General features: G+C 46.1%; 1 protein-coding gene across 5 annotated transcripts in view; it reads left to right on the forward strand.

Moving 5' to 3' along the window:
* Atg7 (autophagy related 7) overlaps positions 1–22,330 on the forward strand; it is a 207,535-nt gene that overhangs the window by 127,001 nt on the left and 58,204 nt on the right. Inside the window, exon 18 of one of the 5 annotated variants that reach the window (XR_005503229.2) lies at positions 21,274–21,355. The exons of 3 other annotated variants lie outside the window; for them this stretch is intronic. Coding sequence is in view for 1 of the 2 variants with exons in the window: in XM_008763239.4 (XP_008761461.1) it covers positions 1,867–1,914 (48 nt within the window). In the remaining variant the exon portion in view is untranslated. Of the gene's footprint in view, positions 1–1,866; positions 19,782–21,273; positions 21,356–22,330 lie in introns of those variants that run through there. One more of the 5 variants, XM_008763239.4, reaches the window with a different exon arrangement.

Here is a 22,330-nt window from a genome sequence, read left to right on the forward strand (position 1 = left end):
TTTAGCCTCTTTGTAACCTAAGGGAAGGGAAGTTGCAAGTTGATGGACCATTCTATGTTTCAGTCACAGATCCGCTGAGGAGTTCCTGGAGTGTTGCTTTAATTGCTAGATTTCCTAAGGAAAGTCTCAGTCTGACTCAAGCATGCAGATGCGTTAGCCTCATTTTATGAAACTGGCTCAAGTTAGCCTCTGGGGTTATTTCTCATCCTGGGACAAAATATCAGTTTCTGTGTTTTTATTTTATTCCAACTGTGGTTCAGCATCATGCTCTGAGAAACGCCAAGATATATTTTTCTACTCTGTCCAACTAAAGAGAAAAGGATGACTCCTAAGAGAGCTGATGAAACAAACCATCTTGGTCCATGCTTAAGAGCTTGAAATTCCCAGATCCCATAGTCAGAAGCCAGCCATTCTCCCACCTCCAGGATTAACTTGAGGCTGTCCGCCCCTTACTCAGGCCTCTGGGCAACACAGGACAGTTGCACTGTGGGTGATGCCAGCCTCGTCCATTCTTAGCATTGTGGTCACAGTGTTTATGTCCTCAGAGTTTGGTGAAGCAGCATGCTTCTTGCAGATTCATGGAGTTAATTAGTGATAGCAGGGGAGGGAAGTTGAGCACCACCTGCTAACACAGGCAGGCTGTATAGTCCCTTGCAGGCTGGCAGCCACAAGGAGGGCTGCACTGACAGATCCAGCCGGAGAACTCTTAACTCATCGAGCTACAGAATTCTAGAAGGTGGGATGTCTGTTGTCCTCACAGCAAAGTCACAGGAGAAACATGGCCGCCGTATGGTGTGACTTCATGGGCAGAAAGACTTCCACTCTGCTCTACTCAGTCAGCCACGCTGTTAAAAAGTGTTTCTGCCCGGCCTTTGCACTTACCCCAAGTTTTTGGCCCTTCGCCCTCACAGCTGGTTTTGATTTGGTTTCTGTGGAATAGTTTTTTGTTTTGTTTTGTATTTAACAACAGTCAGATATTTATGTACAGCTTCATCAAGAGCCTCTGATGACAAATATGCCTTTGGAGGCCAGGGGAAGCAGTGGGAAACCCCCGTGTCAGCACTCAGACCTGTTTGCAATGGAGAAGCTTCACTACGGGAACTCATGAGCTTATTCAAGCACCTAGCTCTGTCTTCCCAGAGTCCTCTGCTAGCCCATCACCCCTAGTCTGTCCTGGGATGGTGCCCTGCACTGATTTTTCCTTATGAAGCAATCGCTCAAGGTCAGCCTTGGCCCTCTCTCCTGAATGAGGGGAGGAGAGGCAGAAACTGCAGGCACAGAGCCATTTGCTGCTTAGCTTGGAAACTGGAGCCTGTCTTTTGAAATCCAGCTTGGCAGCATCTCACTGAGAACTCGCTGTATAAAGTGTGTCCCTCTTGTTTGCTGTCCGAGTTATCTGCAGAAATTTGAGATGTTTATCTATGTGGGCATTAGGGATGGTCCTGTTGAAGAGTGGATGGCAAAGTCTAAGTGGACTCCCACCTTCCAGAGAGGAGGCTGGATGGTGCCATCTCCTTAGAGGCCATGGGAGAGAGAAAGGGGGGAGTCACATGCTACACGCAGACAAGACAGCTGAGCAACAGAAGAGAGGCACTCGTCCTCCTTAAACCATGGGAACACGATCCTTTTTACATCCTGAGAGTGGAGTCCTCTCTAAACCATGAGACTCAAGTCCAAAAGACATAAAATCATAAAGGTTTCAAGATACTACATTAACCTAAAAAATATTTTTTCAAACTGAATCAGTCCTGTCAGACAGGAATTGTGTCTGGGCCTGCCTGCCTGGATCCTCAGCTTTGATTGGCACTTGTGTATATCTTTAAGTCATGAAAACATTAAACTAAGTGGATGCATTTTGAATTGCAGGGGCTTTTCAAGATGGAGTCTGTGAGGCAGAGCCTGGGAACTGAGTGAATTCCTAGAGCTAGGTAGCACTAGGCCAGGCACCGCTGACCCGACTTCCTGACTCAGCGGTGCAGGCCCCTGGAGGTGTCCTCGCAGCCTGTCCTGGCCTTGGTTTTCTGGGGTCTCTATTTTCACAGCTGATCCTTCTCATTTGCAAGCAAAACAGCTGCCTCGTGTTGAATTTGGGGGGGTTCCATATTTCAAGACTGTAAAATTAAATGCATTTTAGCTCTGTGATTGCACTGAGATTTTGGGTCTGAATCTCCTGCTTCTCGGTTGGTCAGGGGGCTCAGAGGTAGAAGGGACAGCAGCGAAGGTGTGCGCCTACTCCTCCAGTATTGTTAAGTCTCAGCCAGTGTTCATCAGCCCTGCCCAGCTGTGGTGCGGTGGAAGCAGAGGGGTCTGGTCCTGTGGGGCAGTGCTGTGGTGCTGGGGGAGGGAGGATGTAAGCAACACAGAGCTTGCGGCTGTAGGAGCAGAGCTGACACATGGTTCTTTTGATTCTGTGGAATCTCAGGAGGCTTTTATGCCAGAGGGGGTTCCAGGCAAGAGCAAACTGGTTCTCAGAGGTTGGAACTCCCAGTGTAGGACAGGAAAAGCAGAGCAGGAGTTCCATATGTGACTGTGGCAGCAGGGCCCCTGAGATTGTACTATAGCCAACAGCACATTTCTCTTCTGGATATGCCTACAGCCATCTTATAGGAAGAAGTACCCATTTTACAGATGAAGCCGAAGAGGGCAAAGGAACAAACAAATCCACTGATGACATGCTTTTGAACATCACTGTGTAAAGCCTCCATGCACATGGTCAGGTTTAAAGTCCATGTCGCAGCCTGGGAGCAGAGAGAACATCAAGAGCAGGTGCGGAAATGCATCTACCTTACAGGGAGTCTCCGCTTTTGTACTGAGCCTACGAGTTTCCACACACACAGCACTTTGCCCATCTCTCACAGACACATCCTCTGGTGTCTTGTGTCTTAGTCAGGGTTCTCTAGAGTCAGAGAACTTAGAGAATGTCTCTTTATATTAAGGGAAACTATTGGAATACCTTACAGTCTGCAGTGTACTGAAGTCTAAGAATCTAGTAGTTGCTCAGTACCATGAAGCGAGGTGTTAGGCTAACGGACGTGCAAACAGGCAAAGAAGAAAACCTTCCTCTTCTATTGTCCAAGCCTCCAGCAGGAGGTGTGGCCCAGATTAAAGGTGTGACCATGTCTGGACCTAAGCTGCTCTTTACTTGGAACTTGCTCTGTCCCAGGCTGGTCTTGAACCCAAAGATCTGCTTGCCTCTGTCTCCTGGGATTAAAGGTCTGTATCACTTTGCCTGGGCCTAAGCTTTTCATGGCCACTATGCTTCAAGATCCGGATCAAAAGCCTGTGTCTTTCTGCCTCAAGATCTGGATCACAAGTCTGCCCTCCATTTCTGGATTGTAGTTCATTCCAGATATAGTCAAGTTGACAACTGGGAATAGCTATTACAGCATCTGCCACATCACTCTGCCTTCTTACTCTTCCACTGGCTTCTAAGTAAATCCAAGGGTCCCTGAGAGGTTTTTTTCTTCACCAATGAATTCATGACTCATCTGGAATTCACCTGGAGAAGAGCAGGTCTGAGGAGCTTTCTTTCTGGCTTCCATCTTCCCTAAACTGGAAAGGCAATCAAGAGCTGGTCACCACTTGCAGTTACAAAGCTGTGTGCTTTAACAAACATGTTAACAAGCTAGAAGGAAGTGATAGGCTTTTCTTGTTGGTCTGTGTGCTGGGCATAGAACCCACACCTCATGCCTGCTCAGCACCATGCTCTGCCCTGAGCCCAATTTGCAACCCCTTGTTTTGTTTCTGTATTTGTGTGTTTCCTACCTTGAGCCTCCTTGGAAGAGACCCCACCTAATTCTGCTTGGCATTTTATTAAAAGGAAAAAAACTTGGCTTCATAAAAAGTTTTCAAAAATAGTTGATTTTCATAAAGGATCACACACATAAAACATCTGTGTTGTTTCTGTCAAACTTGAGCTGCGAGCATTGATTTCTGAAAGCATGAGCTCAGAACCAACCTAGTTTGTGTTTCTGTGCCCAGATACTTGTTGGCACACTCTTCCCTCTGTGCTCCCTTTATTCCCTCCCCTTTCTTTAGTCAGTGACCTGTGGGAACAGATACTGCTCCATGATAGCTGGGCCCACTTCAGCCTGAGCAGTGTAGGCCTAAGGATCTAGGATAGGCCAGTCTGCAAGAAGACCTGGGATTTGCATGTTGGAGGTAGAGGCGGGATTTCCTCCCAGGCCTCCCACTATCAACATCACTTCCTGTTACCTGAGTCTATCTGGGATCTGAGATGACACCTAGCCACAAAGGTGTCGGCATACTTTTAAAATCTTTAGAAGGCAAAGAGCCAGGAAGATGGCTGTCATGGAAGCCTGCCACGCTGAAGTTGAGCCCTGAAACTCATCTTGGATCTAGGAGATCAAATCTGTGTTAGTATTCCTACACAAGATGGAGGGTGGAGGCCATGGAGTTGTCCAGAATGCATGTTGACCAGCTAGCCTGAGGTACATAGTCAGCAGCAACAATAAGGTAGAAATAAGATACTATCTCAAAAGTGTCCTTTGATCCCACACATGTACTGTGGCACTCAAAGGCCTGGACACACACACACACACACACACACACACACACTGTGTGGGGAGGAGTAATAATTTTTAAACTTAAAATGAAATCTTTAAAAAATGATAGAAAATTAGTTAGTGCAGTCTAAATACAACTTTTTCTCAGTTTTTTTTTTTCTTAAACTAAAAGCGATTCTTAATATGTAATGCCACACACCTTTGAACTTTAAGCAAGCGTTAACCATCCTAGAAGTAAGTTTGGTTGGTTGTTTGGTCGGTTTGGTTTTTTGCTTTTTTTGAGACTGGCTTTCTCTGTGTAGCCCTGGTGTCCTAGAACTTGCTTTGTAGATTAATCAGACTGGCCTTGAACTCATAGAGATCCACTTGCCTCTTCCTCCTCAGTACTAGGATTAAAGGCATGTGCCACCAGACCCGGGCCCTGGAAGTAATTTGTATTAAATGAGTTTTAGAGTGTCAGATTAGCAACATTGTCAGAATATATGAAAGAACTGTGTGTGTGGGGGGGGGGGTGTCTTAACACGAAACAGACAGCCAATGGCACATTCTTACTGGCTGTTCGGAGGCTAGCTAGCCAGATGCACTTTTCCTCTGGGGAGTCCCCAAAGTGTTCCCTTCAGCATCAAGGATGTTGATTTCACAATTGATCTGCAGACATGCCAACCCCTCTATAAAGCAGAGGAGCGTTTGCATGGATCCTGTGCACATCCTTTCTAATGCCTGGAGTCATCTGTCCATCACCCATGATCCCTCAAATGCTGCCAGTGATGTCCAGTTATCACACCGTACCTCTTAAGGAATAATAAAAGGAGAAGGTCTGACCAGGTGTGGTGGAGCATGCTATAGACTCAGCACTCGGGAGTCTGAAGCAGAATTGCCATTTCAAGTCCGGTCTTAAAAATCAAAATAATATATAAGCACAGTGACACTGCATGTCTTTAATCCTAGCCCTTGAGAGGGGGAAGCCAAAGGATCTGCAGTTCAAGGCCACCTTCAGCCACATAAGGAGTTCAAGGCCAGCCTGGGTTAAACAAAACCCTATCTTAAATAAAACAAAACAAAATCCTGTCCGTGCTCAGTACAGAGATGCTGTTTTAAGTCTTTCCATCTGCTCTTTATTGAGTTGTGGCTGTGGAACCGGAAGAGATGGAGGCCCATGGTCCATCCTTCTGTTGCTGTGTGGTCCCCGACTTTGTTCAGTTCATCCATCTTGTCTCAACCTGTTCACTTCCCTCTGAGATCTGCCTGGGACCCCTGCTGAGCCTTCTAACTCAAGCCTTCACCTCCTTTGAGGAATGAGTTCTGACTCGCTGGGCCCAGGTGCACAGGCTTCCGACAGACCCACATGCCTCTGAGGGGGGAGAACTCGAGGCCCAAACTGCTTTCTAGACATTTAAATGACAATGATCAAGGAAATCCCCTCCTGCTTGTCTTTTTTTGTCTTAATATTTTAAAGTCATCCACCATACATGCAGAAAAACCATAATGGGTTCTCCATGGCTTCATGAATGAAGTGTGATGTAAATTCGCCCTTCCCAGCTCATGTGCTGTTTGCCGCCTGCAGTCCTGGTGGCAGCCACTCTACACACCCTGCTTCTTCATCGTCAGCCTGGGGGACACATCCCCAAATAATTCAGTTCTGTCCTGAACATTCATGAATAGAATTGTGGTCTGTGCTGTGGCTATAGTTTGCTCAACACTGGTCTCCATGCACCTTCCTTAGTTAGTCTCTCTCCTCCAACACACTTCTGGTTGGGGACATGAGGCTGACTGGAGTGCTGCTGGGTACAGCTCACAGGGTCCTGCACTGCACTTCACTGTGTCAATGTGTCATAGGCTTAATAATAATGTTGGATAGAGTCAGCTTTATAGGTCTACCAACCAAGGTCATGTCTATGTCTACTTTTTCTAGCTGCCCAAACTCAGGTTTTACTCTTTTAGGGGTAGATACCATCCCCACTGAAACATACACTGTAGTGAAATTTTAGAAGTGGCATTTTATCTGGTATTTACTCTGGAGTGATGGCCACTTAGCCTGGGAGTAACCTTTTATAAATAATCTGTATTGTTCTCTGGATTATGGAGTTATGGGATTGTTCTTCCTGTCGGAACTTCGGATCCTTTGCTTGACCTCAGTTGCAAGACATTCCTGGCCAACCAGGAATGATTGCAATGACTGAGAATTGCTGAGGTAATGGTTCCTTCGGACAACTTCTAGATAAGACTTTTTGTTATGTAGGAATTGACTTGCTAAAAGGCCCTTTGTATAACAATCAATAAAAGGGCTCCTGCAAGACTGCTCTGGGTTCAGTCCTCCAAGGCTGTCCCACCCTGCTGCAAAGCCAGATTACATTGAGAGTCTCTCCCTCTCTCTTCCCTATCCATGTAACTTAGAATACCAATGATACTCTGTTTACCTGGGATCACAATTTTGAGTCATTGAAGCTGTGTATCTTCAACTTCATCAGATCACGACAGATTGTTTTCCAGCAGCATTTGGGCCAGTTTAATCTTCTGTAACTCCATGTCCTTGCCAAATTCTTGGCACATCATATTTTGAAATTGTCCCCTATCTGTGAGACTTGCAACATTATCACATTAGAATTTTGATTCCCACTGTCCTGATTACCAGTGTGGTTAGCGACTTACAATTGTGATTGTTTGGATTCCTCTCTCCAGTGGCTTGTCCCACTATTTCAACTCCGAAGTTTCTGGCAAGTTCTACTGTGTTAAGAAGAAAGCACAGTAGCATGACTTAGTTATTCACTTGAAAAATATGATGGGGCCTGCTGACTGCATTCTAATCCCAGATGAGCCATGTGCCTTAGTCAGAATCCCAAATCCTCTCTATCTGTGTGCCCATCAGAACTGTCAGAGAGACTTTCTGGAAACTTACAATGATCAGAGCACACCTGCGCCACTTGCATCAGAAAAAACAGATGAGTTTGTCTCAATCATTGTTGTTCTCTCTGAGGACGAGAGCAAGAGTCTTCACCACCCAGGCTGAATAGTTTTGATTGCCCTCCTCATCTACACTCTGAATCAAGATTAACTTCTCTGTGGAACTCTGTGGTACTCTCATGATGAAAGAAGAACAAGGGGGAAACCCTTTTACTATGTCCATAGAGAACACTGGTGCCAGCATTCCAAGCACTGCTTCATAGATGGCAAAATACACATCCAAGTGCACTGCCAGGAAGCCATGAGTGAGCCTTGAAAGGAATGGCCTTATGCTTTGCCCTAGATTCATTCATGAATGACTGACGTTTGACTTCCTTTTGTAAGATTCTGTAAGACTAGTTGGTCAGTGATAGGTTATTTCTCTGCTGGGTGGAATGAGTCAATTTAAGCCAGAATAGAATGTGTTCAAGGCAGGTTTATTAGGAAGCTGCTCTTGGGTGAGTTTACTGGCCCCAAGATTAGAGGCCAGGTAAGTCACTATGTGGGGTGGGGAGAAAGAGAGAAAGGATGCATGTGCTGAAAGGGGAGAGAAAGAGAAAGAGAGAGGGGAAGGAGGAGAGGGAGGGAGGAAGAAGGAGAAAGGAGAGAGAGCACGGGGTTGGGTGGGGTGGGGCATCTGGGCTGGAAAGTTCAAGGTTAGGTATGGCAGGTAGGGACTGAGGGCTGCTGGGAAAATCTAAAGGCCAGGTCTGCTTTGGTTGAAACCAAACAGTAACGGAGCTGCTCAGTCCCCTGCACATACCATGGTCTAGATGAGCCATCTCTGCTAGGTGGGTCGGTAAAGAGCACAGCCATCCTGCCTGGGGCCTTTGGGGCTGGGGGAAGTTATTCAGGTGGAGGCTATGGGAGAGCAGCTTGATGCTCCACAGTCACAAAGTCCTCCATAGTAGCGTGCTCCAGAATCCATTGGTGCAGCCACTCAGCTCCTCCAGCGCCCTCTGCCAGTCATAACCATGTCACCTGTGATCAGTCTCCAACACTTGTGTCATACCTGGTATTTATCAGAGTGTTTTCTGCATTTGTGCATGTGGTCACCATAGCACTCTTATTCAGTGACAAGCTTCTTTACCTTGGTTATGAGTGACAGAAGTCAAAAGCTCAACCTATATTTAGTGTAAAAAGTAACTTATTGCAAGCATCACTTCAGGAAAAGGTCCCACAGAGCCCAGTGATTGAGATGTGTGACTTCATGTGGAACAGATCTCAAGGAGGCCTTTGACTCCAATGTGCAGGACATGATGAGTGCCAAGGGTTGGAGAACCCTGAGGAGATGGATGGGGAAGTATTCAATTCTGAGCACTTCCTGCCCATACTGTATATTGGACATGAACAAGGGCCTGGGAAGCCATGATATTATGGTAAAGCCTTTAGGTATTTGACAAGGAAGAGAATGTACCATCCTGGGAGCCGAGCTTCATCATGTCCTTTTTACACTGGGTGAGGAATTCGCAGAAAGTCATGAAGACACTGGTGGCAGAGCATGAGGACAACAGCACTTGTATTAACCATGGAGATTCCTTCCATATGGCCCTGGATGGCTGAGGACACCTTTTCTGTCTGGTCTCTTTTTGGGTGATTATTACTCTCAACATTCACCAAATAAATTTGCTTTGTTACACCTACACTCTGGAAGGTATTTAATTCCACGTGGAGTCAAGTCGGAGGCGTTGAGACTGGGGCATCTTATGTCAAGGCTGTCTCTCTTTATGGCTTATCTCTGTTCTCTACTGGTGTTGATTTTTACTCTCTTTGACAGTGGATTCTTGTTTCCAAATAGCAAGAAACATGGGTTTAGACAATTCAAAAACATTATTTTTCTGCAATAGCATTTTTTGCCAATAGCTCTTTTAAAAAAGCCATCATCAGTGAGGACTGAGTGATATGACTTCTCAGGAACTTGCAATGGGCAAGGAAGGGCTACTTTGATTGGTCAGTTTGAGATGTAAGGCTAAGGTAGTGCAATGATTGTAATTGACAGCCTCTCATAAGTGTATGAATGCTGTGAGCAATGGGGAATTCCCAACAAGGGAGGAGCTCGTGTCAGTGTTAGCACCCACTCCACAAGTTGGTCATAAGTCCGTATACTCTTAATTTGACTCCCACATCTGCCCCTGCTTCCCACTTTGTTAAGGAACACTTAAAATTGAGGAGCCAGTCCCCAAGCTGCCACCAAACTGGCCTTTACTCTATGGACTTACTCCATCTTGTTATCTAACCACAGACACCAAAAACAAACTCTTCGTTCAGCCAGTCTCTCAGAATTTGCTTCGAGACTCCTCAAAGAACTTTCCCTGGGGTTATAGTACTGTGTGCCTTCCTATCTCCACAGTCCTGGAAGTGTCACTCTGGATTGAGTCCCTTGTACTGGTCTTACCAGCATCATGGGACAGGACCTCTTGGACAGAAAAGACCATACCGTGCCCTTGTGTTGCTCCACTGTAGACTTCAGAGAAGGTCAACATGTGGTCTCATATCTGCTCAGATGGCCGTGAGTGAGAACAATGTCTCTGCCTCCAGACCAGTGTGAAGAAAATGTCATGAGTGACAAGCTGGGCCTCACACACATGAACAGTGTGGGGTTACGGGCCCCTGCAGAGCATTTGCTGCAGGAGACAGCCGGGGAAGCTGTTGCTGCTGAACAAACTGTTACCAGATGTAGATTTCAATAAACACTTCGCCGTTCCCCTGCCTTAAGGTGCAGGAATTTCTTGAGGCCATGGAGCAATCTGTAAACCTGAGCCAGTTTCAATATGATGGAGCTTCAAGATGTCCCCTGTGCCTGCATGACAAGGCCTAAGAGCCTGTCTCCCCTTCCTCTTGTTTTTTTTATATCAGCATAATAAGCATACAAGTGTAGCAAACAGCCCCCATGGAACCTCAACATTTCAAAAGGGAGTTGTCAGAGGGATCAGGGATGGAGGACAATCAGAAAATGTTTGGGAGCTTGTCTTATGCCCTGTGACCAAGAAGCACCAGCCTACTGTCCATAGGGAGGAAGTGGTGTTAGAGATTAAGGGACAGGCTCTGAGATGCTCTGTGTTAGAGCACCCTTACAGACCCTGGGATGAGTGGCTAGATATATTAGGGTTGGGGTTTGGGGGGTTTGGAGGGCTGAAGGGAATGAGGAGGGGAGGGAGGGGATACAATGTAGTCAGTTTTAATAGAACACTGGCAACTTTCGTGAACCTAGAAGGAAGAGATCCTGCATTAGTGTTTCCTGCCTATTCTTTTGGTTATGGCTCTCCCATTAATCAAAAGCAAGACCCTAATGAAGCACTGGCTGGCTGGCCAGGCTCAATGCCGCAGCTATGTAGTTTTCACATCTCCTCTTCACAATCATATGTTACTGGGGGGGAGGGGGCATAGACCCCATCTTTCCTCTATCACCACCCTCAGAGACTGCTGACCCTCAGAACCTTGTGCAGTGGTCTTCAGGAAAGACACCTTAGCTTCTGAGACCCCATGTCCATTATTCTGTGTCAAGAGCCTTGACAGGTTACCTTGGGATGGTTGTGAACCTAGCAGCACGTATACTGCATTTGACTGTGCTTGGCTGTGCCTGGCTGTGACTCTAGGGAACTTGTGCACCAGAGTGGTCTGTTGCTCATCTAGATGGTGATGCTGTAATGGCCAGCCCGAGAGCTTGCCCTGTCCCTTGTGTTGTATTAGGTGTGTGTACGAGTTATCTCAGTCTTCACAATTCATGACACAGACGAGGCACAAAGTGGACACTTAAGTTACTATGGTCAAAGAGCTACCATATCAGAGCCATGAAATTTGGCTGTAAAGCCCATGTTCTTCCCCCTTTTGTATTGCCTCTCTTACATATTGGATAGGTCTGCCTTTCTGAACGGAAGGCCACAGAGTCTCACCTTTCCAAATCTCTCTTCTTTCTTTCATGGTTACTCTCATGCCCCATGATCCCTAACTGTTCAAGTCAGAATTCAATGTTTCTCAATGAGTCTAAAGACTCCTGAGGACTTATTTCCACAAACCAAACTCACAAGAGAGTGAGGTGGGAACTAGACAGTATGGTCCTCCCGTTGCTCCACACACCTTGATGAGACTGCTGGAGATTGTGAAGGGTGGTCCTCCCACTGTTCCACACACAGGAGACAGCTGGTAATTGGAAGGTTTGCTGTTCAGTTCATGGGGCAGCAGTAACTCATCTATACAGAGATCTTGTCAGACCATCTTGTTTGTTTCTCAATGGTAACAGAGACCTCCCACTTTTAAAATTATTTTTATGTATACATTAGGTTTTAACTATGTGTATGTCTAAGCACCACATGCCTGCCTGATACCCACAGAGGCCAAAAGAGGGCATCGCATCCCCCAGAACGGGAGTTACAGACATTGTGAGTCAATTTTGGAAGCTAGGAATCAAACCTGGGTCCTCTAGAAGAGAAGCCAGTACACATATGCCTCTGTGTGTGTGTGTGTGTGTGTGTGTGTGTGTGTGTGTGTGTGTGTGTGTGTGTGTGTGTGAGTTTTAATTACACTCACCAGAACCACACTGAAAGCAGACATATTAAAAGCATGTACTTGCATGTAGGACAACTCAGTAAAGTACAGTGAATGAAAAGAATCTCCTGGATGATAAAAATTATGCAAATGCCATTTAGTCCCCATCAGTAAGAAATGTATTTATTCTTTAAAAACCCAAATGCTTCATTGTCCAGAAAATTTTAACATAATTATTTACAGTTGTTATAATGTTGAAATGTGTACACCAAAACATTTTGACTTACATTAATACTTTATACACCTTGTATTAATATTAAAAATTCACACACAAAGAAATGGAAAAACTGCTAATACCTGATTTCTGTCCCCTATTTTTCCATTTGCAGTTATGTACTTAGGTACCTTTTGACCCTTTGGCAAAAATGTCTAACATCTAGACCCACTAATAAGAAAGAAAAAAAAAAGGAAAAAATTAATGAAATGTTTCTCTTCATAGTGAACTCTTAAGCACGTTTTCCCAGTGCTAGCTGGAATTCTTTTGGCATAAGTGTTACATGTTGGCATAGGTAGCACATAGGTTGGTGTCTTCAAAAATGCCAACCAGACAGGCCTCACTGGCCTTCAAAGCATCGTTCACTTTGCTCCAGAAGTACTGATCTGTTTTGAAGTCCTGAACATTATCTCCTACCAGAGGCTTGAAGAGGGGGAGGGGAGCTTGCCAATCAGAAGTGGACTTCTGATAGCGCCTAATTTCACAGAGCGCCAGAGGTCTCTTCACCTCTGTAGTAAAGGGTGCACTCTTGTGAGCCGCTTTTGTAGCCTGTTGTTTTCTGAGTCCTTCATCACTGGTGGATTTATGGGGAGTCTGCTTTCTATGATCCGTGGAATGGGCACCTCCTCACTTACCCCTCTTCTCCTTCGGCTGTGCATGGGTGGCTGCACACAATTTCAGCCAGCGCTCTTAAATCACTGAGCCCTCTCAGCCCCGAGACTTCCTACTTTTGCTCAGTGAGCTCCCTCTTTCCAAGCTCTACATACCTTCTGGTGTTAGATAGGCTCTGACTTTCTGAGTTAAGACTGAATTTCCCTTTGTCACTTTGACTGAAGTTGGAAATCCTCAAGTGTCTGCAATTGGTATCTCTACAGTGTCTCTCAGTAGATAATTCACAGTTGCCCAAGCCTGACCTTATTTTCAGTGGTAGAAAGACTTCAGCATGTCCTCCTTGGATATTTGATCAGTGCAACCCAGGATAACATTTGATATGTTGCTGGAGAAAGGGTAAGAAAGGACCGAAGGCGGATTTAAATCAACCTAGAACATCTGGTTATTTATCAAGATGTTGGGGGAGGGGCGGCATTGGAGCGGTTGGGTCAGTCCCAGTAATGGATGAGAAGGGAGGTGTAGTCCCCATCAGCTTGTGCACGAAGGGGCTTGCTGATTGATATCAGCTGACAGATTTCACCCAAGGAAGCAGTTGACCTGTGGGACAAAAGGGCCTCTGCCAGCTCATATAGGTGGAGCTTGGGGATCATGTGTCCACAAAGAAGTCCTGGAATTTACACACATAGGAATGTTTAGGGCACTGTAGGCAGGCCCCAGAGTTGGGTCCCTTCCATGGCCAGAGCACCTCATAAGAACCACCACCCCTGGAAAGCATGATAACCCCTGCAAAGAATGATAGGTGCTGCTGTTAGAAATTGAGCAGGCAGAGTCAAGTCCCAGAGACACAGAAGAGCCATTACCAGGGAGTCTAAGAGGAATGGTTGGGGGAGAGTGGCTGTGATGGGTACTGGCTTACCTAGGGGATAAGGAAAATGGTGTCGAATTAGATAGTATTAATGGTTACATGACTCTGACACACTAAGTCCACTAACAGCACCTCACATGGGTGGATTTATGACCTATGTGTGTTAAATATGAGACAGTGAAACCTATAGGAAAGCTCACTGAACACTTAGCCATGTCAGGGTTAATCTGCAAAGCAGATTCCCTCTGCTGATCTAAACTTGTAGAGTCCTGTGTCCCCCTCACTCCCCATTATCCCTATCCAGACCGGGACTAGTTAACACAGCTTACTTAAATAGGCCATCTTCAAAGCCTCAGTAAGACCATGAATCTAAGGACTCCTAACTCCAGCTTATAGATGTAAATAGATCAGCATTTGTTTTTTCTGGGGAGGAGAGAGGTTTTGGTGTTGAGACCGGTTCTCTTCAGCATTCTTCAACGCAGAACAGCATCTACAGGGCACCAACAATGATGTCTAGTTGGCCAGCATTTATCATTGCTATGACCCCAAGCCAGGACCAGCTTCTATCTGCAGGCAGTGTATACCTATGGCCACAGTGGGCCCAGCAACAATCCACTGGGAACCAGGCCGTGTTCCTACTGATCCTTTCCCCCAAAGTGTGAAAGAGACAAATAATCCTGTTTTAGCAAACATGGGGTATCTATAGTTTTTGACAAGCACACTTTGAGGTACTACCCTGAAGCCAGAAGGTCCCCTCCCTGGACTATGAAAAGCTAAAGTGGCCAAGAGTTTTCTAGATACCCAAAATGAGGACAGGCAGGACCATAAGGCTTCTTCCCATGTGGTCTGGCACTGGGTGTTCTTAAGCATGGAAAAGCCCATTCACAGCATTGTTAACACTTTTTCCACCTAGGAAGAAGCCAAGATGTTTCAGGGTCATTCTGAGTAACCCAGAGCTGTCTTTGAGAAAGGTAATTCTGGAAAATTCAGAAGGTTAAAAGACAATCACTAAGGGGTATATGTCCCAGCCTCTGCGGTCCCTTTTTGCCAACAATAGCAGAACCTTAGTTAGCATGTAATGAGACGGGGGGGGGGGGGGGAAGAGACAGAGAGACAGACACATAGACACAGACAGGCAGAGACAGAGAGAATATGCATACACTGCCAGCAGTGGGTAGAGAAGTCAGCAGGAGGGGCATCTGTTTAGAAGTACTGCAGCTGTTGTGGCCAATTTTTCTCATTTCAGTGATGTTCCAAATCCTTTGTCTTCTCTGTGGGGTAAATTCATTTAGCTCTCTCATGAGTCATCGTGCCCACAGACCATCTCTCTGGAGGAACCCTCAGGAAAATATACACTTCGAGTTGCATTGTATGAGTTGGCAGTGGTGTTTATACCTCCCCAGGGTGGCCTGGGATCAGTTTGCTGTGTCCACATGTCAGGATTCCCAAGGTCCAAGCTCATTTTTTGTGACAAGAGAGTTCCAAGAGAGGACAACTAGAATATTCAGTGGAGGCAGACGTAAAGCAAAGTTCAAGGACCACATCTGCCCAGCTTGTTTCTTAACCTCTAATCTGAGCTGGATCTGGAACAGGCCTGCATGAGGCAGATCAACGGGACAGAAGCGTGCCTGTTGTTAGGGGGCTTTACATATGCATGGGACCCTCACAACAGAAAAGAACCATGAAATGCCCAAAGCTGAATGTGGATGCAACTGTGATGGTGTGGCAGACTGTCCAAGTTCAGTGCTGGCCTGGGCCACACAGCAAGATCCTGTGTCAAAAGAAAGATAAAGGAGAAAGTTAATAGGCCTGAAAGTAAGAGCACTGGCTGCTTTCCAAGGACCTGGTTTCAGTTCCCAGCATCCATGTTGTGGCTCACAAACCATCTGTAATTCTGGCTCCAGGGGATCTGAGTACTTTTCTGCCCCCTACAGGCACCTGTATGCATGTATTTGCTTGTACATATACTCAAAGACACATAAATAAAAACCAAATTTTTCTGGGCATGGAAATGCACATCTTTGATTCCAGCACTCGGGACAGAAACAGGTATATCTTTGTGAGTTTGAGACCAGCCTGGTCTACATAGCAAGGTCCAGACTAACCAGGAACAGGGCTATCTCAAAATTAAATAAGTAAGTAGCCTTTAAAAGAAAGGGGAAGGAGAGAGAAGCTTTGGACCTTTTGAAAAGAAACAGTAGGTTTGTGGAAGATAAAACCAGGCTAGGGCCGAGGGCAGTCAATGAAGTCACTGGCAGAAGCTAAGCATTCTCTGCGAGGTACTCCATGGTGCTGACTTCTGCAGATCTATCCACAATGGATGCAGGTCCTGATAATGAAGGCCAATTTCCTTGTCTTGGCACAGGAGTAGCATCTTCCTCACAAGAATTTTATGGCTTGTTACACATAAGGAAAGGGGCACTGAGGTCACCATCTCTGAGGCTGCCGCTCTAGGACACCTTCTGCCAGAAACCATCTGTTTGCCACTGTGTGTTGGGGCCGCATGTCCTTCACCCCTTCACTGAAGTTCCCCGACAGCTGGCCCCAGTCAGCTGACCCCTCCATCTGGAAGGCTTCTAAGTTTCACCGATGTAACCTCTCTACCAAGGGCTTATGGGAAATGGGCAGGAGAAAAAGTAGCCTGCGTTAGAGGAAGTTGGTGTGGATAAATGTTAGCATGCTGCCACTGAAGTGAGCTTTTTCCATTCATGTAATAGTCTCTTAACCTTTACTCTAACTCAGGTGACCAGCCATTTTATTCAGGCTTCCCTGCAATGACACTGAGTTTTCAGGCCTAGCAGTGAAAAAATCAAAAGAAAAAGAAAAAAGAAAAGGGGCAAAAAAAAAAAAAAAAAAAAAAAGCAACCAAAACAAAACCCTGCAACTTTGCTGCTATCAAATGGCTACCAATTGATTTCCTTCACATTTGCTCTCTTTTTCTTTTTTCTTTTTTCTTTTTTTTTTTTTTTTTTTTTGGTTCTTTTTTTCGGAGCTGGGGACCGAACCCAGGGCCTTGCGCTTCCTAGGCAAGCGCTCTACCACTGAGCTAAATCCCCAACCCCACATTTGCTCTTTTTCAAACAAGCACTCTAAATTTACCCCAAGAGAACACCTCTCCCACAACATCATTCCCCTCGCCTGTGATTTTCTAGTGGCGTCGCCCCATCCTTCACTCAAGGAAGGTTGGAACCTGGCATTGAAGCCCAAGATATAGACCACATTGTGTGAAGGCTACAGTGCTGACTGTCAGTCAGGCTTAGGGTATCAGCCATGCTAGGCAAGCACCTTACCACTGGGCTATGCAGCCAGCTCTAGGAGCCAGAATTAGGACACGAGTTTCAACGGTGATGCCTGAACCAGGGCAGCAGCCTTGTGCTGACTGAGTGTGGAGCCCACTCAGGAATGTGAGCCCCAGCTCAGGTGAGACGGAAAGCCAGACCTGCACTTCTGCTCTTCCTGCCTGGGCTTGTAAGCCCACAAGAAGCGTTTTCTGTCTCTTGGAACTCTAAACGGTGACTTTCTGAGGCCATCATTCACACCTGCCTGCCCTGTGGCACAGCACCTATATCTAACCTGAAGAAGCTCTGTAGATTATCAGAGAACATTCTCACTGAGTTAGACAAATGTGTTACACACACGTGTGCACGCGCGCACACACACACACACACACACACACACACACACACACACACACACCATACACCTTCAGGTACATAGCATATCTTAGGGATCCTTTTCAAGCCCGGATATTTTACCATCGATGAGCTTCTAAAGGCTTGTCATTTTCACTTGGGGGAGGGGTGATCATTTAACTAAGATATAAAACATACACCTTATGAATTTCCCTTTTTAAATGTGCATTCTTAGGGCCTGGGCATGTAGCTCAGTTTGTACAGTGTTTGCCTAGTATGCATTTGGTCCTGGGTTTGACCCCTAGTACCTCATAAAATCAGGCATGGTGAGTGGTACACACCTATAATCCGAGCACTCAGGGGGATGGAGGCAGGGGAATCTTGAGTTCACATTTATTTTCTGTCTGGGATCAGTGAGTTCATCTCAGAAAGTCAAATGGTTTAATCTGATCATTTAAAATATAATCACTAAGTTGTGTGCTCACCACCACTGTTTGTTTAGAGCATTTTCACTGTCCCCGAAAAACCCAGCCTGCAGCAATTACCTTCATTTGCCCTGCACTGCGCTCCCAGTCTGGTAGAGCAGTTTCTCATTGCACTGAGAAACCAGTAACCACTTTTGTCTCTCTATGGATTGCCCCATCTGGACATTTTGAGGACATGGTAGCCCACAGTATGTGGTCTTTTCTGGCTTCTGTCTTTTGGCATAAGGTTTTCAAGGCTCATCCTCACTGGAGCATGCATCAGAACTTAGTTCCTTTTTTCTGATAAATACTATTCCATTGTGCGGACAGAGCACGTTGTGTTTCATCCAGTGGTGGGCATTCGGGTTGTTGCCCTTTCGAATCACAAGAGCAGTGCTGCTGTAAATGCTCATGGGCAGGTGGTTGTTGAGATGTTTTCAGTTGTTTGGGGTGTCTGCCTGGAAGTGAGATTGCTAAGTCACGTGATGACTCTCTTTAGTACTAATCTTTATGAATGTGGCATATTCATGTTGAATATAGAGTTTGTTGATAGTAGGTCAGTGGCTCTTATTTCTTTTTAGATAGACTCTCTCACTGAACTTAGAACTGCTTTGCTTGGCCAGCAAGCCCCTCAGGGTTCTCCTGCTTCTCCTTAACACTGCACTTATAGGTACATGCCACTGAAAGCATCTTCTGTCCGTCTGTGTTCTTTATAAAGGTGTTAGGCCTGGAGGTTCAACTGAGTATCACCAACTACATGAAGTTGGACATGCTAGTACAAATGCTGTGACTAGCATCCAGCACCTGCTGGTTTGCACTGTAGCACGATGAGCAGGGAGGAATGGGGGTGCATGTTAGACCATAAGGAAGGGGCAGCTTCCTCTAGTCTCCTTCCAGTGCACACTATGTGGTACTGTCACCAAAGGATGGGTGTTGAAGGAAAACAGGCTTGGCAAAGAGGGCCACAGGGTCTGTGCTTCTATAGACAATAGCTACAGATGCAATAAAACTATTGAGAGGAAGTGGGGCCAGCCTGGTTTTTTTCTCCCTCAACAAGACCCTAATTAGCCAGCTTCATGCATGCAAAAGGGATGGCAGCCTAGTAAAATGGTGGTTGGCAGCTGTCTTGGGATCTACTCAGATGCCAGGCCAAAGTGTTACATTTCAAAATCTTCCCAGCAGAAAGGGCCATCCCAGCCAGCACTGATGGTAAAAAGTTCTTTCTCAGATAATGAAGCCCAGGACATAGCAGGAAGTTGCTTTGAAGTCAAGAGTGACTCCAGCTTTTGATTCTCCGGCAACAGATGGCAGTTGTAAGTGGTGACAGACCCCAGATAGAGAGAGCCATGGCCAGCTGAAAGGGCAGTATACTAGAAGAATTGTTCTTCAGGGAGTTGAGTTACCCTAAATGATATCAAAGAATTTACATTCTTCCCTTCTTGGTGAGAAAAATTATTTGAGAATAACAATTATAATTTCAGCCAAGCACAACAGTACACACCTCTGGTCCCAGCTACTGAGGATGCTGAGGGAGGAGAATCATTTAAGCCTAGAGGTTTATGCACAACCTAGGCCATAGAGTGAGACTCCATCTCAAAGCAAACAAAAAGTAAAGTTCCAATTGCACAGGACATAATAGGCCCCAGGTAACTGCCAGTCCAGAGAGGGCAGGTGATTTCAGGGTGCCAGTTAATTGCTCCTGGCTGCGTGGTGGCAGCTTGCTTTGGGGTGGATTTTTGAGACTAAAAAGCCAAGAAGGTGGTCATGAGTTAACTTCGCCAGCTCCAGCGAGAACAGCAGCGTGAATGTGTACACAACAGTAAAGAGTTCTTGTTGATGGCCTCCCTATACCTTCAGCCCCTTGAAGGTCATAAGACTGATTCTTATGTGACATGAGTCCCAGACCTTGCCCATGTTAGCTGAATGGGTAACTGGATGGATGTTCTTCTCTGGAATAGGCCTGTGACTCTGAATGACCCAGCACATCTTAATAGACGGGACCTGTGGCAGAAACATGTCCTGGAGAACTTGGATTTCTATAAATCTGGGTCCTCATTTTCAAAACAGCTCTTCATTTTGAAGACATACAGGCACACATGTTTGCACACACATGCGCATGCACACAGACACTTCAAGAGTCGCTAAGTTAATTTGCCTACTCAAAACTAGTGTCCTGATTTTGTACATGATTGGGGGCGGGGTTCAAGTGGCCTCTTGGCCTTCACAAAGAGCCCCCAGCCTGGACTCAGAGCTGGGTTTGACTGCCAGCCTGCTCACCACCCTTACACTTGCCTAGGCCATTGTCCGTTTTCCTCCAGAGTGCCAGAATGTAACCAAACAGTCTGACTCCTGTGAGACCTGGGGTGGATGAGGAGGAAGCAACCTGGGTTCTGCCCTGTGTCCGCCTATCAAGTCTCAGATTTAACCCTTAATTTCTAAGTGGGGCATGAATTTTTGTATGTTCGTGTGTGGTTTTAGCAGAGATCTTTACGGTACCATTTAACATACTAAAAGTCCTTTTGCTTTCTTTGAGATCATTCCCTGAAACTTGTCCTGTATTTGTAGATGGCTACAGTGTGTGTCATAAATAAAAGGTAGAAAACATTTAAGTTACAGAAGGCTTCGAAGTGCAGTATGCACTGTAACTCTGTAAACCCTTCAGACAAATCCCAGCCAAAAACCAGAGGCCACACTGCTGACTGTCTGATAGCAGACAGAGTGACTGCTCTGGGAGCACATTTAGTCACCCCACCTGGGTGGCTGACAGCCTTTTATCAGGGCCGTCCTAAGACAGTAAGCAAGCCATCCAGTTGCAAATGAGACTGCCACCCTACCCAGACACCTTGTGGCTGGTGATGGCTGTTGAGTGCATTGTTTGGGACATTTTAGCCAGGCCACAGGGAGCTCAGTGGCCCTCTTATTCACCCTTTTACATTGAGTGACTTTGGCTACCAATGGTTTACTGTGTTCCATAGGCAGTACAGGGAAAACTCCGTTCCTACGTCATGAGCACTGTAGTATAGCCAGTAGCGTGATGAATCCCTCCCTGGGACATGAATAGTCTCTTTGTCCTACACAGCCGTGGTGTATATGCTACCCACCCCTCAGTCACTTAGCACCCAGCTCAGCTGTCATGCTGCCTGCCACAGTATCAGGGTGCTAGTGTTTTTAAATGGCCTCAACCTGCCAGGTTGCTGAGGCTGGCAGTTTCGTCTCACTCCTTTGTTAAGATTGTCTGATTGACTTTCAATTACTCTTATCTTCCCCTGGCTGTGTCTGACTCACAAAGCGAGCCTTATCATGTATGTTGGCATGTAGAAGAAGCCAGCATCTGCAGTGTTCCGCACTCTCTGGCCTCAAATGTCCATGGGAGTCTTGGAACATTCCCCTCCCCGATAAGGTGGGACTGTTGGAGTGGTTGATGCCCCTTTCCCCGGTGCTCTGCTAACTACTTTGTAATTATTGATATTTGCAGGCCTTCAACTGGCTCATGACTTAGGAACAGTGCAGGGGTTGGGGAGGGCAGAGGATCTCACTCCTACACCATACTACCACAGGTAAGCTGTGGGAAATTAATTCAGAAATTAGCTTACAGCATCCAGCCCTGAGCCACTTCAGGACAAAATATTCCATTTATAGCCACAATCATGATATGCAATGGCCACAGTACCCATATCCTAAGCAGATGAGCTGTGTGCTTGCTGAGTTGATGGTTTTTCTGATGCTGTGAGAAGGGGTATCTCGAATTTAGAGGAACAGTAGGAGCTCTGAGCATCCTTTTTCATAGTTCAGTGGTGGCTTAAAAATCATCACGCAACCTCGTGTCCCTTGTGCCCTGATATCTCTGGTCTCCCTCAGGGAAGCTACACAGCTCAGTCAGTTTCTCTCATTTGCCAGCTTGCAGCTAACACTTCTGCTGCCCAAGTACTGTGCTGTAAGATGCACATCAAGGCTGCACACTGATTTCTGCCCGGAAGCGTAGAGCCCCAAAGCCTGCTTTTACTAGCCACGGCCTTGTATAGAGCAGGGCTTTCCGCTAAACTGATGGCTTCTGAGATAATTTCCTCTTATCGTTGACATTCATTAAGAATAAAGCAGAATGTAGTGAGTAACAGAATTCCTTCAGTCATTCAAAAAAAATTAAAATTAGTGGCTACCCATTGCACGTGGTGGTAGGGACATATGTGCATGTGTGCGCGTTCCATGTGCGTGTGGCAGAGGAAGACATTGGGTACTCTATTTTACCACTCTATTCTCTATGACTCTCACAGAACCTAGACAGAGGATGGCAACCAGCAAACCACAGTAATCCCCCTGTCTCCACCACACACACACACCCATCCCAGTGTATATAACCTGAGCATCCTTTTTCATAGTTCAGATTTTCCCATGGCTTCTGGGGGTTTAAGCTCAAGTCCTTATGCTTGCACAGCAAGCAGTTTCACCCACAAGTCCCTTCTGTAAGATGCTAAAATCCCATTCATACCCCTTGGAACACAAAAGAAAGCTCTCATAATTATTTGTAGGAACCA

Source organism: Rattus norvegicus, chromosome 4 (assembly GCF_036323735.1).
Source record: "Rattus norvegicus strain BN/NHsdMcwi chromosome 4, GRCr8, whole genome shotgun sequence".
Lineage (NCBI taxonomy): Eukaryota > Metazoa > Chordata > Mammalia > Rodentia > Muridae > Rattus > Rattus norvegicus.